This window comes from Zea mays, chromosome 1 (assembly GCF_902167145.1).
Source record: "Zea mays cultivar B73 chromosome 1, Zm-B73-REFERENCE-NAM-5.0, whole genome shotgun sequence".
NCBI classification, from domain to species: Eukaryota; Viridiplantae; Streptophyta; class Magnoliopsida; order Poales; family Poaceae; genus Zea; species Zea mays.
This window is the reverse complement of record NC_050096.1, coordinates 273,199,530-273,221,089: the sequence shown is the minus strand read 5'-3', so window position 1 is coordinate 273,221,089 and position 21,560 is coordinate 273,199,530. Positions and strand designations below refer to the sequence as shown.

At 40.7% G+C, this 21,560-nt stretch overlaps 1 protein-coding gene and 1 long non-coding RNA gene across 4 annotated transcripts; one reads left to right on the top strand and one right to left on the bottom strand.

Annotated features, from left to right (window-relative positions):
- Positions 1-10,214: 10,214 nt before the first annotated feature.
- On the bottom strand, positions 10,215-12,484 carry LOC103643881 (uncharacterized). Of its 3 annotated transcripts, none has more exons than XR_561356.2 (5): positions 12,227-12,484; positions 11,621-12,121; positions 11,197-11,225; positions 10,594-10,739; positions 10,215-10,455 (listed from the first exon to the last, which is right to left on the bottom strand). It is a non-coding gene; the product is annotated as an uncharacterized lncRNA (long non-coding RNA). The 3 variants fall into 3 exon arrangements; XR_561354.3 differs by having other exon boundaries at positions 11,621-11,730; positions 12,227-12,479; XR_561355.2 differs by having other exon boundaries at positions 10,594-11,292; positions 11,621-11,730.
- Positions 12,485-17,227: 4,743 nt separating this feature from the next.
- LOC109943789 (uncharacterized) lies at positions 17,228-18,195 on the top strand. Its single transcript, XM_020547284.1, has one exon. The coding sequence runs from the start codon at positions 17,324-17,326 to the stop codon at positions 18,044-18,046; it is 723 nt and encodes a 240-aa protein (XP_020402873.1). The 5' UTR covers positions 17,228-17,323; the 3' UTR covers positions 18,047-18,195.
- Positions 18,196-21,560: the final 3,365 nt, after the last annotated feature.

Here is a 21,560-nt window from a genome sequence, read left to right as displayed (position 1 = left end):
GTATGAATGCCTTAGAGATTTACTTATTTCTAATGCTTTCAAGGTTGGGAAAGTTGATCCTACTCTCTTTACTAAGACTTGTAATGGTGATCTTTTTGTATGCCACATATATGTCGATGACATAATATTTGGTTCTAATAATCATAATTCTTGTGAGGAGTTTAGCAGGGGATGATGCAAAAATTCGAGATGTCAATGTTGGGCGAGTTGAACTACTTCCTTAGATTTCAAGTGAAGCAACTCAAGGAAGGGACCTTCATCTCCCAAACGAAGTATACTCAAGATCTGCTCAAGAGGTTTGGGATGAAGGATGCAAAGCCCACAAAGACACCGATGGGAACAGACGAACATCTGGACCTCAACAAAGGAGGTAAGTCCGTTGATCAAAAGGCATACCGGTCTATGATAGGATCTTTTCTTTACCTTTGTGCTAGTAGACCGGATATTTTTCTAAGTGTATGCATGTGTGCTAGATTTCAATCCGACCCCAAGGAGTGTCACCTTGTGGCCGTTAAGCGAATCCTTAGATATTTGGTTTCTACGCCTTGCTTCGGGATCTGGTATCCAAAAGGGTCTACCTTTGACTTAATCGGATACTCAGATTCTGACTATGCTGGGTGCAAGGTTGATAGGAAGAGCACATCAGGGACATGTCAGTTTCTGGGAAGGTCCCTGGTGTCTTGGAGCTCTAAGAAACAAACTTCTGTTGCCCTATCCACTGCTGAGGCCGAGTATGTTGTCGCAGGACAGTGTTGCGCGTAATTGCTTTGGATGAGGCAAACCCTCTGGGACTTTGGCTACAATATGAGCAAAGTTCCACTCCTATGTGATAATGAGAGTGCAATCCGCTAGGCGGATAATCCTGTTGAACACAGCCGCACTAAGCACATAGACATTCGACATCACTTTTTGAGAGACCACCAACAAAGGGGAGATATCGATATATTCCATATTAGCACCGAGAACCAGCTAGCCGATATCTTCACCAAGCCTTTAGATGAGAAAAGGTTTTGCAGGTTGCGTAGTGAGCTAAATGTATTAGATTAGTGTAACTTGGATTGGTCTATAGCATACATGTGCTATATGCCTTTGATCATATTACTTTAAGCATTAATGTTTTTAATTGCTTACTTTTGGTGCTCAAGTTGTACAAGTCATCCCCAGACCTCACAAGTCCTTATGCAAATGATGCACATGTTGAGGGGGAGGATGTGCTACAACTTGGCTCCTTTGAGACTAACTTGTTTGTTGAGTACTCTTGATATAGTCTCAAAGTTGTATTGAAAGGGAAAAGTGAACTTGGACAAATACATGGCTTCCACAACATTCTGGTATCAATGTATCTTGTCCCAAGTTCTTACTTGTGTTCTCATTGCCTTTTGCTCTTATTTGACATTTTGGTGAGGCAATGGGGTTAAAGGGCAAAAAATTCTCCTGTTTTGGTGCTTAATGCCAAAGGGGGAGAAATTAAGGCCAAAGCAACTAGATCAGCCACCCACTTGTGAATTTCAAAAATTGTAGAGTTAGATTCTTGTGTTTGTTCAAAACCCTCTTATTGCAAAAAATGTTCTCTTACGGGGGAGAAATTTGATTATGGGAAAGGGGGGAGTTTTCGGCAATTGATCAAATTTACTCTTGAAAGATCTCTTGATTTACCAAAACAAGTGTTTTTGACATAGAGATAGGAAAAAGAATTTTTTTGTGAAAATAAACCAAGTGGTTGCAAAAGTGATCCAAATATGCCAAATTCTATGATAATCTTATTGGTCTTCAATTCAACATATATTTGCATCTTTTAGCTCTTCTAGATATGTTAGTTCAAAATGAGTTGCATTTTAATGTGTTGGCATAAATCACCAAAAAGGGGGAGATTGAAAGGGAAATGTGGCCTTGGGCCATTTCTATATTGTTTTGGTGATTAGATGCGCAACACACTATGTGAGAACTAACATGATGTTGAGCAAAGGTATATGAAACAAATCTAGATGGATCAAGTTTGAAGGTAAGTTGTAGACACTTAGTCAATTGTTTTGTGTGCTAAACATGATTGTCTAAGTGCCAAGAACTCAGTTGAGTAAAGTCAAAAAGGAGCAAAAGTTTAGCTGAAACAGCCAGACTTGCACCAGCTACGGGTGCACAGGACACTGTCCGGTGCCGAGGCTGGCGCGACAATGAACTCGCTGCTCTCGTGAATCACTAAAGATGTTGCGGCTAAAATTCACCGGACTGTTCGTTGCGTCAACAGCGTCCGCGCCAACGGTCAACAGCGCGATCAGCGCTAAATCAACGGGCGACGCGTGGCCAGAGCCAACGGTCATCAAGCCGCACCGGACAGTGTTCGGTGTACCAAGGGGATCACGGGTGCAACGGTTGGCTTCGCCAAACAAGGAAAGAAATCATGCACTGTTTATGTCCAGTGGTGCATCAGACTGTCCTGTGCGCCTACGGGCAGAAGGCAAGAATTGCCTACCAAATGGAGCTCCAACAGCTCCTAGCTTCCTTGGGGCTATAAAAAGGAGCCCTTGGCACATGGAGCAGAACACCAAGCCTCTATTGAACATCCTAAGACGCCTAGACTCCGCAAGCACACATCTGATTTGTTATGTTAGAGATTTGAGCACTTGTTGAGCTGTGAACTCTCTGCCCTGTGTGTGTGTGTGCTTGTTTCTTGACTTGTGTGCACTATGTTCCTGTGACTGTAGTGCTTGTGTGTCTTTCTATTCCCTCCCTTACTCTTGTGGTTTCATTGCGATCAATATTGTAAGGGTGGGAGTCTCCAACTTGTGGAGATTCCTCACAAAGAGAAACATCTGCTATAAGGAAGAAAACCGTGGTACTCAAGGTTAATCACTGGATCACTTGAGAGGGATTTAGTGCAATACTTGACCAAAGCAGGTCACCACAACGTGGAGTAGGCATTGGCCGAACCACGGGATAAAATCACCGTGTCTCTTGTGCCACTTTTCTCTGTGATTGATTTCTTTCTTAGAGTTATCACTTAATCACTTGTATTATTGTTCCTAAGTTCAATACTTATTCTAAAGGAACAATCAAGTGAAGAGTTCTCTTTATATTCATAGCACCTTGGTTTTGACTTCACTAACAGTCCATAAACCATGTATGTGTTGTTTAAGTGTTGAATTTTACAGGATCACCTATTCACCACCCTCTAGGTGCTCTCAGTTTCCTGTTAACCAGGGCTTACAAGACCCTTAGAAACTACCAAGGTGAATGGCTAGGGATCCACAACGAGGCCTTTATAAAGTTTTACTAGATGAGAGAACCCGCTACAGATTCCGGGCCAAAGGCGATATAGGAATCCCTCGTCCGAAAAGCTTTACAGACAATCTGACGCGAGGACCTCCTTATACCTGCACTCCTCTACCTCGCATGCCCCTTTCGGGAAAGGATCAAGTCACACTAGCTTTCCTAATTAATCAGCCAAGGGCATCCCATTCCACCCTTGTGCAAGCATTGTTATCTCAAGTTAAGCTCCATGTTCTAATTAACACAATAATCATACCATGAACAATAATTAAACCACAACAAAAATGGAGCATGATCATAATGCAGATATAACTTTAATCCCAAAACCTGGTTGAGCAATAGCAAGTTGACACAATATATAGTTCATTTGTATGCAAGGTGTAGGGTGAACAAAACTAGGGTAACCTATTAGGTCCCATCAATTTAACCTGAGCATGTCACAGTGATTAATAGGAACAATATTAGGTAAAGAAGAGTGATCAAGGGCAGTGCAACTCTTGTTACTTCTCCAGTTTGGTCTTCAGATTTCACGTGACCTCGCTTGTACTCGTAGCAATACATACAATCAAGAAAATAATGTATATGGTAACATTACACCAAGCATATGAACAAACAGCGTAAGAATATTCTACACGCCACTATGAGATCGCAGGTTCGAGAACTACTAAAATCTGAATTACAGTTTAAAAGATATAGTTTTCCGAAGTTTTATGTGATTAAATATGAAAACTATGTCTATGTTGATTAATAAATCATGTGAGAAAGATATTCCAAAGAAAACACTAATTCAACTTTAATCTAAGTTAAAACTTGATTAGTCAAATTATAACTAGGGACTGAAAACATTACTTTAACTTTAATTAGAGAAGTTAATCCACTGAACATAGGGTAAACAAATTACTTATTAATTTATTTGAAACATGTTACATGATAAAAAAAATAAGGTTATTAAAGTGTAGATAATTTTATTACGAAGATAATGCAACTAGAACGGGTTGAAACAGCGTTAAAATGTAGCAGATATGATTTTTCTAAGGTTTTTAGAATTATTTTCACACTAGAAACCGATTTCTGATTTTATTTTATAATTTCCTTGGAAACTTGAGGTCTAACTCATAAAAATTAGGACCTACTTGTGATATTCTTTGAACTGGTCGACGACAGCGTATTATTTAAACATTGCGGGGATTCTTTTGCAAACTCGCTCAGCCGAAACGGTATTGGTGTATGTATGTCCTCCCTTCGATCAGACATCTACTGCTACGATTCGACCACTTCTTAATTCGAATCAGGTACGCATTATACACCACTAGATCTCGGACCAATGGTCCCAAAGACGTCCACGTCATGCCCTGATCGCGATCGCTCCTCGACAAATGGACGATTCTCATAACATCGGGACAATCGGTATGAATTCGATCAATCGTGGCCGCCCAGATAGGATCGGACGGTCACGGCGTTGCACCCTCCTCAAGCTGACCGGACGCGGTGGCGCTCTGCTGTCCACGGCGAAGCCACCACTGGAGAGTGCCCGACCGGTGCCCCGGAGGATAGGATCTAGAGCGGATAAGTCATACACACAGCAGAGAACCACACGAACTCAATCAAGACATACTTACTGTCAAACGATGAGTCGGTGGCCTTCGCCCATGGCAAGCGATGGTTCAGGCGGCGAAGGAGGACTCTGGCGAGCAATTCCCGGTCACCCCACTGCTACCTGTGCACGCCAACACTTGCGCTAGCTCCCACATGTCCCGGCGACGCTCCATGGTAATTCCTCAAGGACCTGGCGATGGTGAACCGCGGGTTCAACTGTGGCGACATGTTCCACTCTCTGCTTCAGCGTCGACACTCTCCATGGAGATGGTGGCATACGAACCCAGTTGTGGTGGCGAACTCGACGGTGGATACGTAGGTGGGGGCGGGCATGGGGAGGTGCATAGCTTTATAGGCACAAGGGGATGTATAGGATCGTAACAGGCGATTCCTAGATCGTAACATACTCCGCGTAGAATCGGGGAAGAAGACTGCTGGCAGGCTGATGGGTGGGGCCCGCACGCCAGTGAGACATCGATCAACAAATGAATGAATGTGGCCTGCGAGCAGTGTTATTTTAGCCCAGTTCGGTGAAGGAGGAAGGGTAGCGACCTGGACTAAAGGAATGTGACCCGCGAGTAGTAGGTGATGTATCTTTTTATTTTTTATTAGTTTTCCTTTCTTTTCAACTTCTAAGTTTCAAATTTGATTCAAAATTGGCTATGAACTTCCACTCAAGTTTATATGCATAACAAAACAACTCAACGTGGGATGCACCACTTATATTCTTAATTGATTTTATTTATCTAGATAAATAGTTCAATTAAGCAATTTGCATGGATTATAATATTTTTATATTAAAAGTATATGATTTATGACTCACTTATTTTAAAGAGGAAAAATCATTTTCTAATGTATTGCCTCTATCTAAAAATATTTTATCTCAAATCCATTAAAGAGTGTTTCTATATATTTAAATGGGGAATAATTTACTTTAATCAATAATTTAAAAGCCCTTGTATTTCTTTTCTGGGTAGGTTGATTTCTTGTTTCATTGTTTGGGTCTATTATATTTTCCCAACATTTTAATATTACCCTTTTTATTCCCTTCAAAAAAATAACTTCGAAATAAAAGAAAATCCTTATTAGAAGTCATTTAGACTGAAGTACATTTAGAGAAGTTTTCATAAATCCCAAAATAGAATCTTGAGGTGTTACGCTCACCCTAGGGGATGTGCACGCCGGCGATAAATCCTACGAAACCCATGAGCCTCGTCAGCCTAGAGCCAGCCATAGAATAGAGAGCGGCGGAGAACAAGAGCAAAGAACATAGAGGAGTACAGGACACAAGAATAGAAAGCGTAGAAGGAGCACCGGCTGCTGAGTGTCCCAGCGGGCAGGGAGAGGGCCGTTAGACATGTTGTGGCGCAAGGAGAGGCCAAATGCGGCTAGGGTTTCAATAGTCTCCGAAATTCTCGCATTTTATTGACCGTCCTACAGTACCCAATGCACATGGACCGTAGGATCACAATGGAAGGTCGATACCGTGAGAGGGGGAGCGCGCAGATGCCGCCATTTGGCTAAAACCGTGGCCTAGGCCCATGTTGTGGCCTAGGCGTGTGCGTGCCTGCCTCCCTGTTGGCTCTAGTGGGCCAATAGTGGGCGAGCGGTTGTGCCGCCAAAGGCTAGGCCAAGACACTGACAGGCTAAATGACCTTTTTCCATTTCAAGTGAATTTTGAAGATTTTGTTTTTAATTATTCCTGGAAAAAGTGAATAGAAAAGAAATTAGAAAAATAGTGAAGAGAAAATTCAAATAACTTTAGAAACATTTTTCTCAGAGAAAGAACATTACAAAGATATTTTTGGACTAGTTTATATTCTGATGCATACTTTGTTACTTTCTGTTTATATTTTATGCAATTTTCAGTTAATTATGAAATCAACATGGATTAATTATTATTTAAATTGCATAGAATTCAAAAAATTGTGGTAATTGAATATTTTAAAAATATGTTAGTTATTGTTACCACATTTTCAACAGAAGTTTATATTTTCTGGATCCTCCAACGATGATTCAGTATTTCAGTTCAGTTGACCTAAATATTTTCTATTTTATTTTACAAAAGTGCACATACTAGCCTACTAGTTGGTAAGATAGAACAAAATAAACCGCTAAATGGTACTAATTACCAGTTATGGTGGGCAAAGATTGAGACGATGACTACAATGGGTGAGATAGTTTACTCCTTGCGGTTTCAGAAAACCCACTGAGCCTATAGTGGGCTCACATCAATATGACCATAAGATGTTCCAGTATAACATCGATAAGGTCAAGTGGAAAAGATCCAAATGTAAAGTACTTGATCACAATAAGAGCCTCATCAAGGACCCTTTTATGGGTGCTATTTCAGAGTATGCGACACTTTATATTTAGTATAACATCGTGTAAAGGACAAGTGCAATACAGATCAATTCATGGCACAGTGTGTCCAGGAGGAGGAAAGGTTGAAGAGTCAAAAAGGTGACTCTGTCAACCTTGCCAAAAGTCAATATCCCCAAATAGATTAAGAACTCTAAAAAAAGTTCAAGAAACAAATGAAGCATGATCACCAGGCTTTTACAAGCAACAGTCAGCTGAAGCAGTTAGGCAGTTCCTCATTTTCCACTTACACCTACCTCTATTGCAATAAAACAGGGCATTACAATAGAAAGTGCCCAATGCAGTACCTACCACAGAAAGGAATTCCGTACAAGCCTAAGGCTCCCACAGGGCTAGAAAACAATTACAGTGTCTAACAGAAAGTAAGCAGACATTTAACTTCAGTTTCAAGATTAGATGATCAACACATCCATTGTCACTTTGGTGACAAACAATGACAAACATCGTGTGTTATTCAATTTGGTAATAAAGATGTTAGTCTCATCGTTTGACAAGACATCCTTTATTTACTTTCGCAGAGTGATGTATTTAATGTCTTAGATACACTAGAAAACGATCTAGACAATAGTGGCAAGAATAGAAAAAGAGGTGATGGAGAATCCTCGTCGAAATTATGGTACTATCGTTTGACCCATATTTTGATGGGAGAATAGAGGTAACAAATTCTCCATCCCTTAGACATTACAGACTTAAAGCACTATAGAGATTGCATTAAGGGTAAGTTTGTGAAGCAGATTAAGAAAAATGTTAAGCACAGTATGAGATTGTTAGAAATTATTCATACAAATATATGTGGACCTTTTCCAGTTAGGACAGAAGATGGGTTCGATTCATTCATAACCTTCATAGATGACTACTCTCGCTATGGTTACATTTATACTATTTAGCAAATATCAGAAGTTTTAGACAAGTTTAAACAATATAAGTCTGATGTAGAAAATTAACACAATTTGAAGATAAAGATTGTTAGTTTAGATCGTGGAGTAAGTACCACGAGCACCATACTAAGTATGGCCATGTCTCGTGGCCTTTTGCGAGGTTCCTAAGAGAAAATGTATTGTTGCTCAGTATTCTACACCTGGTGAACCCCAACAGAATTGGGTAACCAAAAGTCGTAACAGAATGCTAATGGACATGGTAAGGAGAATGCTAAGTTACTCCAGCTTACCATTGGGTCTGTGGATGGAGGTTTAGAAACTTTTGTCCATATACTCAATAGAGTCCCTAGTAAATCAGTATCTACAACTCCATATGAGTTGTGGACTGGCTGAAAGCCCACGCTCAATTATTTTCATATATGGGGTTGTCAAGTAGAAGCTAGAATATTTAATCCTGTACAACGAAAGCTAGATGACAGAACCACTAGCTACCATTTTATTAGCTACCCTGAGAGATCGAAGGCTTACAGATTCAACTACCCAGGCAGACAAACCAAGTTTATAGAAACCAGACATGCCATTTTCCTAGAGGATGACATGATCAAGGGGAGTAAGGTACTCAGAGAGGTTACCTTCAGGAAAAGAGGATGTATGTCCCGATTCCGATGGTTGAAGAACCATACTTCTCGATACTCGTTGTGGTTCCACCAAAGGTTGTACCAAGTGGAGTTAAAAACCCTGTTGCAAATGTTGCATTATCCAGTGCAACTACTACAGAGCATGTTGATTCACTTTCTACACAGCCTGGCTCTTCTAAGTCGATTACACAGGAGAGTTCATAAGACTATGGTAGTGTTGTGCCAAATGACGTACCATTATTGTAGGAGCCCCTGAACAAACTAGAACTGAAACAAGTCTAAGAAGGTCTCAACGATCCAGACGATATGCGATTCCTGATGACTATGAAGTGTACACAAGTGTAGACATAGAAACTAATGATATATATGTTAGTAAGGACATTGATGCAGAAGATGATCCCACTACATATGAATAAGTTATGAGAAGTCTAAATTCATCCAAATAGATTTTAGCCATGGAAGATGAATTAGAATCCATGAGAATGAACAAAGTTTGGGGCTTAGAGGTCATTCCCCAAGGAGCCAAAACAGTAGGTTGTAAGTGGATCAACAATACCAAGCGTGACTCCAAAGGGAATGTAGAAAGATACAAGGCTAGACATGTGGCCAAGGGGTTCACACAGAGAGAAGACATTGACTACCATGAAACATTCTCACTTGTCTCAACAAAAGATTCATTATGGATCAATATGTCAACAGTGGCCCATTTTGATCTAGAGCTCCATCAGATGGATGTAAAGACAACATTCCTAAATTGAGAGTTAGCAGAAAATGTGTTCATGGCACAACCAAAGGGTTTTGTCGTGAGTGACAAAGAACACATGGGATGTCACTTAAGGAGCTCCATTTATGGATTAAAACTAGCCTCGAGACCGTGGTACATCAAGTTTGATCAGACTATTAGAGAGTTGAAATGAAAGACAAGGGAGAAGCCTCTTATCACTACTACAGATCATGTTATATGAAATGGTTGATTTTTAGTAATTAAGACGTTTATAAAGTGTCCAAATTTGATGGAGTCACAAAAGATGTCTCATATTTAAGATGGTTGTAAACCGTCTTAAAAGACATTATATAAGACATTTTTAATTTATAACCGTCTAAAATGGTATTTGTTTAAGTCATTTTATCCAATAAATTGTCTTAATTTATGTTTTTATTTAAGACACTTTTTCTAAAGAACTGTTGAGAATATGAATATTATAAATTACAAAGTATTTATCAAACTGTTTAGAGTATCCTATAATAATAGACGCTTGCAACAGGAAAACCATCTTATTTAGGAGACTGATATTAGACGTTTTAGAATGTGTCTTATTTAGAAAATTGATAATGGACATTTTATGAACCGTCTTATTAAGATTTAAAAGAAATGACTTACATGGCACTACATTTATCAATTTATAATATTTTTGAGATACCAAATTTAAATAATTTGAAAGAGCAACATACATACACATATATTTAATAATATTCCTATTAATATAATATTTATAAGTACCATTCAATATCTTATAAATTAGCAATGCCATATAACTCATACATAAATGTACTCTTAATCCAAACTAAAATACTAATTAAAAAACTTGATCATCAACTGTTTGCACTAACTTCGATCCTAACTAAGTATATATATGAATTCAAGTATCCACACTTGTGCGGCCACCAAAATATGAGTTTCATTCCATCTTTTCCTGTACAACAAATAGGAAAAGGCAATAATTAATAGTTAGACACAGTTAAACACCTCACATTGTGACATCATAAAGGTCATATGAATGTGAAAAAAGAATAAAATAATACTAGATTTTGCATCTATCTAAAGAACTTACCTTCTCTAGAACTTTGCTAGAAACAGGCGTGCTGACAATTGGTGAGAGAATCATTTTTTGCCACATTTGAGAAAAAATGCATTTGGGTTAATAGAATTGACGAACCAAGAAATAGTGTCTGAAGAAGCATTCGACACTCTTTCATCCTATTGAAAATAAGCAAGGAATTAGTCAATATTGATGTCGATGTGTGGTATATGATCCTGTGCCTCCATGTTAAATTGAATTACCATTTAGAGCTTTGGGTTTCTAAGTTTCTCCTATCTGTCCCTCTTACTATGGATTACATTATCTCTTGTTCACAATACAGTATGTCAGTATATGGGAATTAACATTTTCGACTATGTTGAATAGATTCGACCCTTATCCCTAGACGTATTAGATTCTGGGACATCATCTGTTTTTCTAGGTGAATGATGTGATCTATTATTTGTTCAGTAGCAGGATTATTTCCTTAGTAGCAAGGTGGTTAAACAATACATTTGTATCTGCATCATTTTTAAACATCAGTCAGTCACAAATAATATTTCGGGATAGCTAACCTACAATTGTCACCACCACTTCTTAAAGTAAGACAAGGGAGGTAGAAATTTGAACGTTTACCTATTTTGGTTGTTTCCCTAGCACGGCACCTGCATTAGTAACAGAAATGCCTCAGAGTGATACTAACGCAGAAACTCTCAATGGTTCTTATGGTATCTGTATCATGGATACATATGTGTTTAGTATGGATACATATGTTTAGTAACGCTCAAGATATAGGAAGTGGTAAAAATTATCCTAATTGTAACGGAATAACAAATCTAATTCTTCAACTGAAGAGGCAATCCACTACATTATTTTCCTTTGTATTCGATTAAATCCATTTCTAATCTCAAATTTGATTGGAGTTTTGTGGAAAAGAAAATTTGGTAATTGCTAAGTGGCAAAAATATTTGGCATCTTTGTACCTAATCCACTCGCATGTGCTCAGGCACTACTTACTGTCAATAGCAATCACCAGAGCTTGAGAGATTCAGTTCAGTACCTTGAAAGCATCCATGTAGCACTAGTTCCCAAGCATATATATCCTGAACCATTTTCCGCTATGGTGTTTGGTTTGATCATCCCAAGATTTGATGCATCCAACACAAGAACCTGGAATTGAGTTTTACTTTGACATTAGAAGACTCACTTACATATCGATACGAAAGTACATGCTGCAAAAAGGAGACCCTTTGGTCCTAAGAATATGAAAACAAACACATGGCGTGTTGCAAATTTTTGATGCATTGAAATTAATTGACACACTGCACCAGATGGTCAGATTCATAGGCAAGTCAGAGTAAAGTAACCAAAAAACATAAAAAACAAGGTTGTCTTGGTCGACGAAGGAGTGAAAGAGGTCGGCGGCACTGCAGTCCTTGCCCCGGAATTCCGCCACAGGGTTGGCTCCTCTAGACTCCGCCGCGGCGGCGTCAACCGTCCCATTGAAGACGAATGTTTTTTCTTTCACTTGCAACAATGCTGGTATTGCCGAACCGCAGTACTAGAGGAATATGAATTACATAAGCCACTAAATTCCCCGAATTGATTTGGCAAGGGAATGAATGGATGACTAAACTTGACAGTCGTCTAAAATCCTGGGACTTACCCATCTCACTTCACCGCCTCTGGTCAACCGCTCTCATATTGCTCGTCTAGTTGTCCGTCTTCACGTTCAGCTAGGAATGGAGGGAGCGCCTAGCGAGCGCGAAGAAGTGGGGAAAAGAATACCCGAAAAAAGGGAGGAGAGGAGATGACAGTGGTGGCGGTGGCTGGGGTGGGGGAGAGTCGGAGAGAGAATGGCCAGATGGAGGATAGGGCTAGGCTTCCGGGATAGGAGGCGATGTTCTCAGAATTGGAGCACGGATTGATTTGGAGAAGATCGGAGGGTCTTTTTGCATCTCGTACCACAACACGCGTCAACATATACAAGCGCCACCGTCACTGATGTCCAAAGCTCTCTACTATGAGCGAACACCTTCAGGTTGTAAGGAAAGAGATTATAACGAATCATTTAAATGCTAAGTTTATTTTCTTAGTCTGAATATCTGAAGTGGCCAGGTCAATTCCTAAATCATTTGGTACCTAAACGGTAGGAATTAAAGCAAAATGATGATTTAGGTCTATTGTGTGACACATTAATGATTAGGTCGTATGTGGGTCCATTTTATCATCTATATCAAGTTGTAGAGATAAGTGTTACATTTTATGTCATATATATATAATCAAACTAAGTCTAATTCACTATTTACTACGTTCTTTTTTCAAAATACATCGAAGACGGTTTTATATTTAGAAGTGTATAGTATACTCGCTAACATCTAAGAAAATCTTTATAGCCTAGACGACTCTAATAGTATCTTTATTTAAGACGGTTTCATATGCAAAAGTGACTAATGTACTAACCAAAATCTAAGACAATTCTTGCAATCTTAATGACACAAAAGGTATATTTGTTTGAGACGATTTTTAATAACAATCCATCTTAAATTAATATAAGACATTTCTTACAACGTAACTGTCTCAAAACACTTCTTTATTAAAAACGGATCTCCAACAAACCATCTTACCTTACTCATCACCATATGATAAAAGACGCTTCTATAAAGGTACTGATATCTGTCTTAAAATGTGCGTTGTAAATAAGCATATCTCTAGTAGTGTATGTTATAGAAATAGAAATTCATATAAATAGACATAAGGGAGTATTAAGACTCTTACAGAAGTCATACATAGAAAATGTACTGAAAAGGTACAATTTGTATCACTGTAAGGCCATGCCTGCGCCAATAGTCAAGGGTGATAAGTTTGTGAATCATCAGTGTCTCCAAAATCAGTGTCACAATGATCAGATGAAGTCAATACCATATGCTTCTACTATCAGAAGCTTTATGTATGCTCAAATATGTATTCGCCCTGACTTAGAATTTACAATCGGGATGCTTGGGAGATATGAGATCAACCCAGGCATAGAACACTGTAAAGCTGTTAAGAAGGCTCTAAGGTACCTAGAAGGTACTAAAAGGTTTCATGCTAACATACAGAAGATCTAGATCCCTACAAATAGTTAGCTATGCAAATTCTGACTAAGGAGGTTGTAAAGATTACACTAAAGTCTACTTTGGGGTATGTACACTCTCTAGGGGAGTTATTTCTTGGAAGTGGTGCAAACAGACAGCGAGAGCATCATCGACAATGCACGCTGAGTTTGTAGCCATGTATGAGGCAAATGGGCAGGCACTATAGATGCACAAATTCATACCCAGATTAAAAGTGGTTCATAGCATAGAAAAACTACTGTGAATTTACTGTGATAATGAGACAGCAGTATTTTACTCCTATAACAACAAGTCATGTGGCGCTGCCAAGTTCATTGACATTTAGTTTTATGTTGTTAAGGGGAAGATTCAGGATCAAACCATAAAAGTTGATCTTAACAATAGATAGAAGATGCTATCGGATCCGCTCATAAAAGGCCTTCCACCCAACGTGTTAAGACAACACGTAACCAGCATGGATTTAACAGAGTGCCTATGATCTTGAATCACATGGGCTACAGATTGCAACCTAGTAAAGTATCTATTCATTCTAAAGAAGGGGAGCATGTTGTAGTCAATGAGTGCGGTGATACTTAATCGGTCATTGTCACGCATTGGATTCTATGTGTAAACTTGTTGACAGATGGAATCTAGAAAAGTTGAGTATAAGAAATGTAGAGAACAAAGAGGAGATTGTTGGGTGTGTCCCCTACAACCGATCAATAGAGACTAGATTGGGCTCAACCAACTAATCGTCTCTTTAATTAGGCCCTTGATTGGGAGAGCCCAGGCTAACCTCAGTTGGAGCCCCCAGTCACACGACGCTATATAAAGCCAACACTCGTACCTCGCCTAGAAACCCTAATCCACACAAAGGTTCCATCGCCTAGGCGTCAGAGTGACTAGAAACGTGACGACCAATGGTGGCTCGGATCTCGGTGCTTGCTGTTCCTCTACAAGGGCAATGGAGGTGAGACCGGTGACAGCGAGAACTCTCCACCACCACCTCACGGGACGCGTCAACAACAACGATGGTATGTTTTCCTATTCCTCTCAGTAGAACAGATCTACTCGTCATCGAAGATTTCTAGTTACGGATTGGTATTCTAGGGGCTTAGGAATAGATCCTAGGCACCATAGAATCTAACAGGAAATGCCCAAATTACACAACCTCATTCACCCAACAATGGGACTATTGTATCGGCGTGAAATATGTTATTCTTCTCCCCAGGCTTGCTCATAAACATGTACTGTACGATCCAAAATTGGCCTATTTGCTACTTTGAACAAGGGTATAGTAAGGTGGAGTGCATTTTTTAGCTCACGTACAGGCGTGCCAAATCTGTTAATCTTCTCCTAGTGTTGCACACAAACCTATACCGCACAACTACTTTGAACAAGAAAAATGTGCAAGCCTTGAACTTAGTAGCCACTAATTTGAACAGTTCAGTCCTAATAGCTCAGTACTATAGAGATTGCATTAAGGGTAAATTTGTGAAGCAGATTAAGAAAAATGATAAACACAGTACGAGAGTGTTAGAATATATTGATACAGATATTTGTGGTCGTTTTCTAGATAGGACAGTAGATGGGTTTGATTCATTCAGTAGAACAGGTCTACTCATCATCAAGTATTTACCGTTACAGATTGGTATTCTAGGGGCTTATGAATCGATCCTAGGCACCATAGAATCTAACAGGAAATGCCCAAATTACACAACCTCATTCACCCAACAATGGCACTGCTGTACCGGCGTGAAATATGTTACTCTTCTCCCCAGCCTCACACATAAACCTGTACCGCACGATCCAAATTGGCCTATCTGCTACTTTGAACAAGGGTTTAGTAAGATGGAGTGCATTTTTCAGCTCACGTACGGGCGTGCCAAATCTGTTAATCTTCTCCCAGGGTTGCACATAAACCTGTACCACACAGCTACTTTGAACAAGAAAAAAGTGCAAGTCGTGAACGTAGTAGCCGCTAATCTGAACAGTTCAGTCGTAATAGCCCAGCTGCAATATCAAAATGCTGGCAATCAGGCCACAACAACCTAGGCTTTATGGTCATGAACTTGCCGCCTTCCCCACCTTTTCTTGTTGGCAAAATGAAGCTCTATCCTCCATGCGGACTAGGACACACATTACTCTAAGATATCGTTTGGTTCACGAAATGCAACGCAAATGACAACAGTAATAATTTACACTCATTTTCAAGCTGTAATAAGTTTGAATAAGACGATATCAGTTTCTAGTGTAGTATATGATTACGATTGGACTTAAACAAACATGGTTTAACGTTATCGGTTACCGTTCATATTACAAATATATAAACCAAACAACACCTAATTCCGATCGGCGGTAGCTAGAGCATATCCAACATGCCACATTCAGCAAATACAGAAGTTAGATCATCTCCAACAAGCCATATTCAGCAAAATAACGAACAACGTTAAGTTTCAGAAGTCCTTCAAAGGCTCTGTCTACCAAGGTACGAAATTATCCTCAGTCATGCAGAAATTGAATTGTGCTTAATGTGACTACAATATTAGGAGCGGGAAGGGTACCAAATTTGATGAAACATTAGGAGGAAACTGAATTCATGCTGACAAATCTTAATAATAAGGTAAAACACAAGTATATACAAAACAAGTATGTATAAGGTGTAAACAGATGGAAATCAACGGGGCGATGAAACACAAAGAAGCAAGAGTAGTGTGCATCATTCGCCAACACCATTCTCGCTAACAGGCATGAAGATGCATGCTGAAAATGAGACCGTCAACGTTGCTTGCTTCAACTACTGAACCGTGCCATTGTCGCTTCCAAAAAATAGGACCTAGACTCTCTCTTCAAGCCCAAATCACATGTTGTGCTTTAAATATCGGCATTGAACCACGCCACTCCGCCACTAAGCGCTCCTCTCTTGCTCTCAAGCTCGCCGTTGTTCGTCGCTCACCGCAGCTCATTATCCCTGCTCTCTCTTAGCGCTACTCCCTGTCCCTAACTCTCATGGAATTTGGAGCTCCATCGGCAGGCAAGGCTCAATGCAAGGCGCCAAGCGATGTCGCCGTTTGGCTAAAAATGGGTCTGCGATGTCGCGCGCTGCCCTCGTCGGCGCCGGTCTTCAACCCAGCCTCGCGCACTACCCATTTGCAGTCGGTTTTAAAATTCAGTTTTAGACAATCTCCAGTGTTGAAAACTGCACAGTAACAAACAGAGGTTTGGACAAATGCAGATCTAAATTAATCATTATTCTGACTGCCTAGGATGGGATCACCGAGAGGGGCGTAACTGAATGCCTGATCGCGTTCGAATCGAACAACCAATCTCCTCATCAGTTGGATTCTTGTTCGTGACGATGGATATAAAGCCCGGTGTCCCGTCGTCCTTGTTGGAATTGAAGATGGAAGATGTTCCTGTCTGTTATGGTGATATATAGATGCTCCTAGTGATTATCCATTCCCGATGATTATCCATTGAATACCTTCAGGTAGTTGCTACTTTGTTAGCTATAGATAGATCCTGTACATGTCGATCGCCTGGCCTTTGGCGCTATATAAACATGAGACCAGCGGCGTGGTATTACGCTTCAACAGTCCTGCCCCATACCCTCATCGATCGTTAGCGAGCGCGCATCGGTTCCCTGCAGCCAATCCAAACGCGCGGTGATGTCGCTCCGCCGGTGGAAGCCCTTCTTCCCTGCGTTCGCGGCCATCGACACCGCCATAGAGACCGCCACCGGGGCCCGCTCCCGGGACAAGTTCCGGCAACTGAGGAGCGAGCTGGTGGAGATGCTCTGCGATGCCGCGGACGACGACGCCGATCGAGTCAAGGGGCTGTGCCGGCTGCTCGACGCGGCCATGGCCGAGGCGCTTTCGACGCTGCATGTGGTCCCGGTGACGACGACCATGCTGACCACCACCGGCGTGGACAAGGCCGTCGAAGGCCTGCTGAGCCACGAGGCCGGGAAGGTGCGCGCCCTCGCGCACGGCATCTTGATCCAGTGGGCGGAAGGCGGCGTGTTGGACACCACGGTGTTGGCCGCTCCATCCACTCACCGAATGCATCCGCAGGCGCAGAGGCCTGAGACAGCCGTTCTACTAGCTTATACCCCCAAGATCTCGGACGAGAAGATGCCTCCTGTCGTTTCCAATGCCGGCGGCGATCGCGTCAGGAGCGGGCAGACAGGAGATGCAAAGCGCAAGCACCCAGGCTACTACCGAGAAGCTGATGCTGATGACGAGAAGCGGCAGCGCAACGTCCCTGAGAAGGTCGAGGACAGGCCAAGGAAAATGGAGCCGGACATCAAGAGTAGGAGCAGCTGGAGATCCAGGGACACGAAGAGCAGGAGCCGAGCGAGCAGCTGGAGATACAGGGACGAGAGGCGCTAATATTAGCACTTCAATCGTGCATGTAAACAAACTTCAAAGTGATAGCTGGAGCATCGACGCGTCATAGTCATAGGAGGGTTTAAGCTAGGGCCAAATTAGCACTTCAATCGTGCATGTAAACAAACTTGTACTGCTACCGCCTCTTATTATCCAGAAATTTTTCCAACTTTTGATCTTGTCAGTTTCTGTTTGTGACTTTTTTTCTGCGTGGTGCTCTGAATGTGTAAAATAATACAAATTGTTGTTCTTGTTAGAGCATGCATCCTGTTGGACCAGTTAATTCCGATCAAAACCTTATGCACGGTTGAAGTTAGCAAGCGCCATCTTCATAAATCCATTAGAAAAGATCAAAACCAGATTTGGGTCTAACCTATTTCACCAGTGTTAACTAACTCAAGTTAGGTTAGATCCTATTAAATTAGATAGGATCTAGATTAGATTAGTATGACTAAATTAGGGTAGATAAGATCTAATTAGTTTCGATTAGATCACGGTTGATACACTAGTGTGGGTTAAGTATGCTTATCAGAACAAGATAAATCTATTAGGATAAAGATGGAATCTTTTAAGATGAGATGGATCTATTAAGCTAGATATATTTTAATAGGGATAATCTAAATCGTCTAATTATCTTATAAACAAACTATTCAGTTGCTCGTGTTTTGCTACGGTTTTATATATCATATAAATGTGTGTTGAGATATTTTTCTAAATATAGTTATTGTTTATTTCTAAACACTAAGGTATATCTGGTCTAGTGATTAGCCTTAAAATTTTTGGAGCAAAGGGCATGAGTTCGAGTGCTTGCTCTGCAATAATTTTTATATATTTATTGTTTATTTCTAAATACTAAGGTAGCTACGCCGGGGTGGGTCACGGTGCCGAGGCCGGGCGCGTGGGGTGGGAGAACCAATTGACGCGCGTGGGGCGGGCCCAAAGTGTCAGCGCGGAAGGTGAAGTCGTGGTAGCACCAGTTGTCCACATTAGATTCTTAATATTATCTTAATTATTATAAACATATTTTTATGCCTAAAAACATGCAGATACAATTGTCGACATTACTCCACAATTCATCATCCTCAATCAAAGAACCAAATCAAACAGGTACCATAAGGAAAAAAATTCAAGCACATAGATATCAATAAAAATAGTTTTTTATGCCTATGATTAGGACTCTTTTTCCTAAGGTACAAGATTCGAAATTGTGAAATCCACTTGGTCTTTAGAAGTGAAAAGGTAAGAATGATCAGAGTAAATCCGCAATAGATGAGAAAGTTTAGAAAGAATCAGAGCAAAGGTAAGTAGGTAAGTGTTGTCCAGTTCTATCTAGGTTACGTTCTATAGTCAACATTCCTCTGATACCACTTCTGTCACACCCATATTTAAGGGAAAACCTGGGTGCGTCTCAAATTTGTTGTAGGATTAAGTCTCACACATATGATGACTCATGGTACAGAAATCAATGTTACATCTTTATTGTATAATATGGGTTTTGTAGAAAATAGCTAAATATTACATCGTATGACGACGATGATCCTCCGCAACCATAGTTGACTGGGAGATGACAGCCTAGACCTCTCACGAACTCATCGTGTCATCCTTCATGCTCCTCATATTGGTTGTACTGACCTGGGGATGAGTACAACAAGGGTGATCTCACATACATTCATCGCTCAACAAGTTGTGGGGAATAATGTGCATGCGCTCACCTGCGATGGGGGCTCATGTGAAGTGTAAGGCTTACCAAATATGAATGGTTAAGGCTGAGCATTGCTTTTAACAAGTTCGTCAAAATTTTATTAGCAGTTACTAAATATAAGTAGATATCATCCCAATTAAATAAGAGATCATAATTAATAATAAATCTCATAGTGCAATGCAAATGACATTTTTAGTTTAATTACATAAGTTAATCATGCGAGAGTCATGAGTCACTCTTGACCGTGAGCACGACTGACATACCAGTTTTACAATCTGTAGAGGTTGCGCGTCTTTACCCACAAGACGTGTTTCTAAAAGGAAAATGTCCCCTTGGGTAATTTCTATATTGTTTTGGTGATTAGACGCACAACACACTATGTGAGAACTAACATGATGTTGAGCAAAGGTATATGAAGCAAATCTAGATGGATCAAGTATGAAGGTAAGTTCTAGACACTTAGTCAATTGTTTTTTGTGCTAAACATGCTTATCTAAGTGCTAGGGACTCAGTTGAGTAAAGTCAAAAAGGAGGAAAAGAAGTTTAGCTAAAATAGCCAGACTTGCACCAGCTGCGGGTGCACCGGACAGTGTGTGGTGCCCACGCTGGCGTGCCAAAGACGTAGCGGCTAAAATTCACCGGACAGTCTAGTGCGCCAACAGCGTCCGCACCAACAGTCGGCAACGCGATCAGCGTTAAATCAATGGGCGACGCGTGGCTAGAGCCAACGGTCACCGGGCCGCACCGAACTGTTCGGTGTGCACCAGACAGTGTTCGGTGTACCAAGGGGAGAAATCATACACTGTTCATGTCTGGTGGTGCACCGGACTGTCCAGTGCGCCCACGGACAGAAGACAAGAATTACATACCAAATGGAGCTCCAACCGCTCCTAGCTGCCTTAGGGTTATAAAAGGGACCCTAGGCGCATGGAGCAGAACACCAAGCCTCTATTGAACATCCTAAGACGCCTAAACTCCGCAAGCACGCATCTGATTCGTTGTGTTAGAGATTTGAGCACTTGTTGAGTTGTGAACTCTCTGCGTTGTTGTTCCTAAGTTCAATACTTATTCTAAAGGAACAATCAAGTGAAGAATTCTCTCTATATTCATAGCACCTTGGTTTTGACTTCACTAACATTCCATAACCAAGTTTGTGTTGTTTAAGTGTTAAATTTTACAGGACCACCTATTCATCCCCCTCGAGGTGCTCTCAATTCGTATCGGAGCCATACTCTTCATTCAGGGACTAACTGCCCAAAGAGATGGATTCTAAAGGCAAGGGGATGGTGATCAACAACAAGGAAAAGGAGACCCTCTACGTCAACGAGCCAAAAGGCGACAAGCCCACTGACTCAGGCTCAAGTCACAAGAAGAGGGATGAAAAGAAGAAGAGGTGCATAAAGAAAATCATCTACTACGACAGCGACACCTCCTCTTCTTCACCAAGGGATGACGACGATGAAGATTCTTTGTCGAAAAAGAAACTGTTAATCAGAATTACTCTTTTGATTATTCTCGCATCCTTTATAATTCAAATGCTCATTTTCTATCTATTCCACTCGGAAACCCCCCACACTTTGATGGAGAAGACTATTCATTTTGGAGTCATAAAATGCGTAGTTACTTATTTTCTTTCCATCCTAGTATTTGGGAAATTGTTGAAAATGGAATGTATTTCGATAGCACTGATAATTCTGTATTGATTAATGAAAAAATACATAAATATTCCCAAGCTACTACTGTTTTGTTAGCATCTCAATGCAGGGATGAATACAACAAAGTTAGCGGCTTGGACAACGCTAAACAAATATGGGA

Excerpts from the sequence above, each read along its gene's own strand:
- LOC109943789 (XM_020547284.1), top strand. The coding sequence starts at position 17,324 with ATGTCGCTCCGCCGGTGGAAGCCCTTCTTCCCTGCGTTCGCGGCCATC.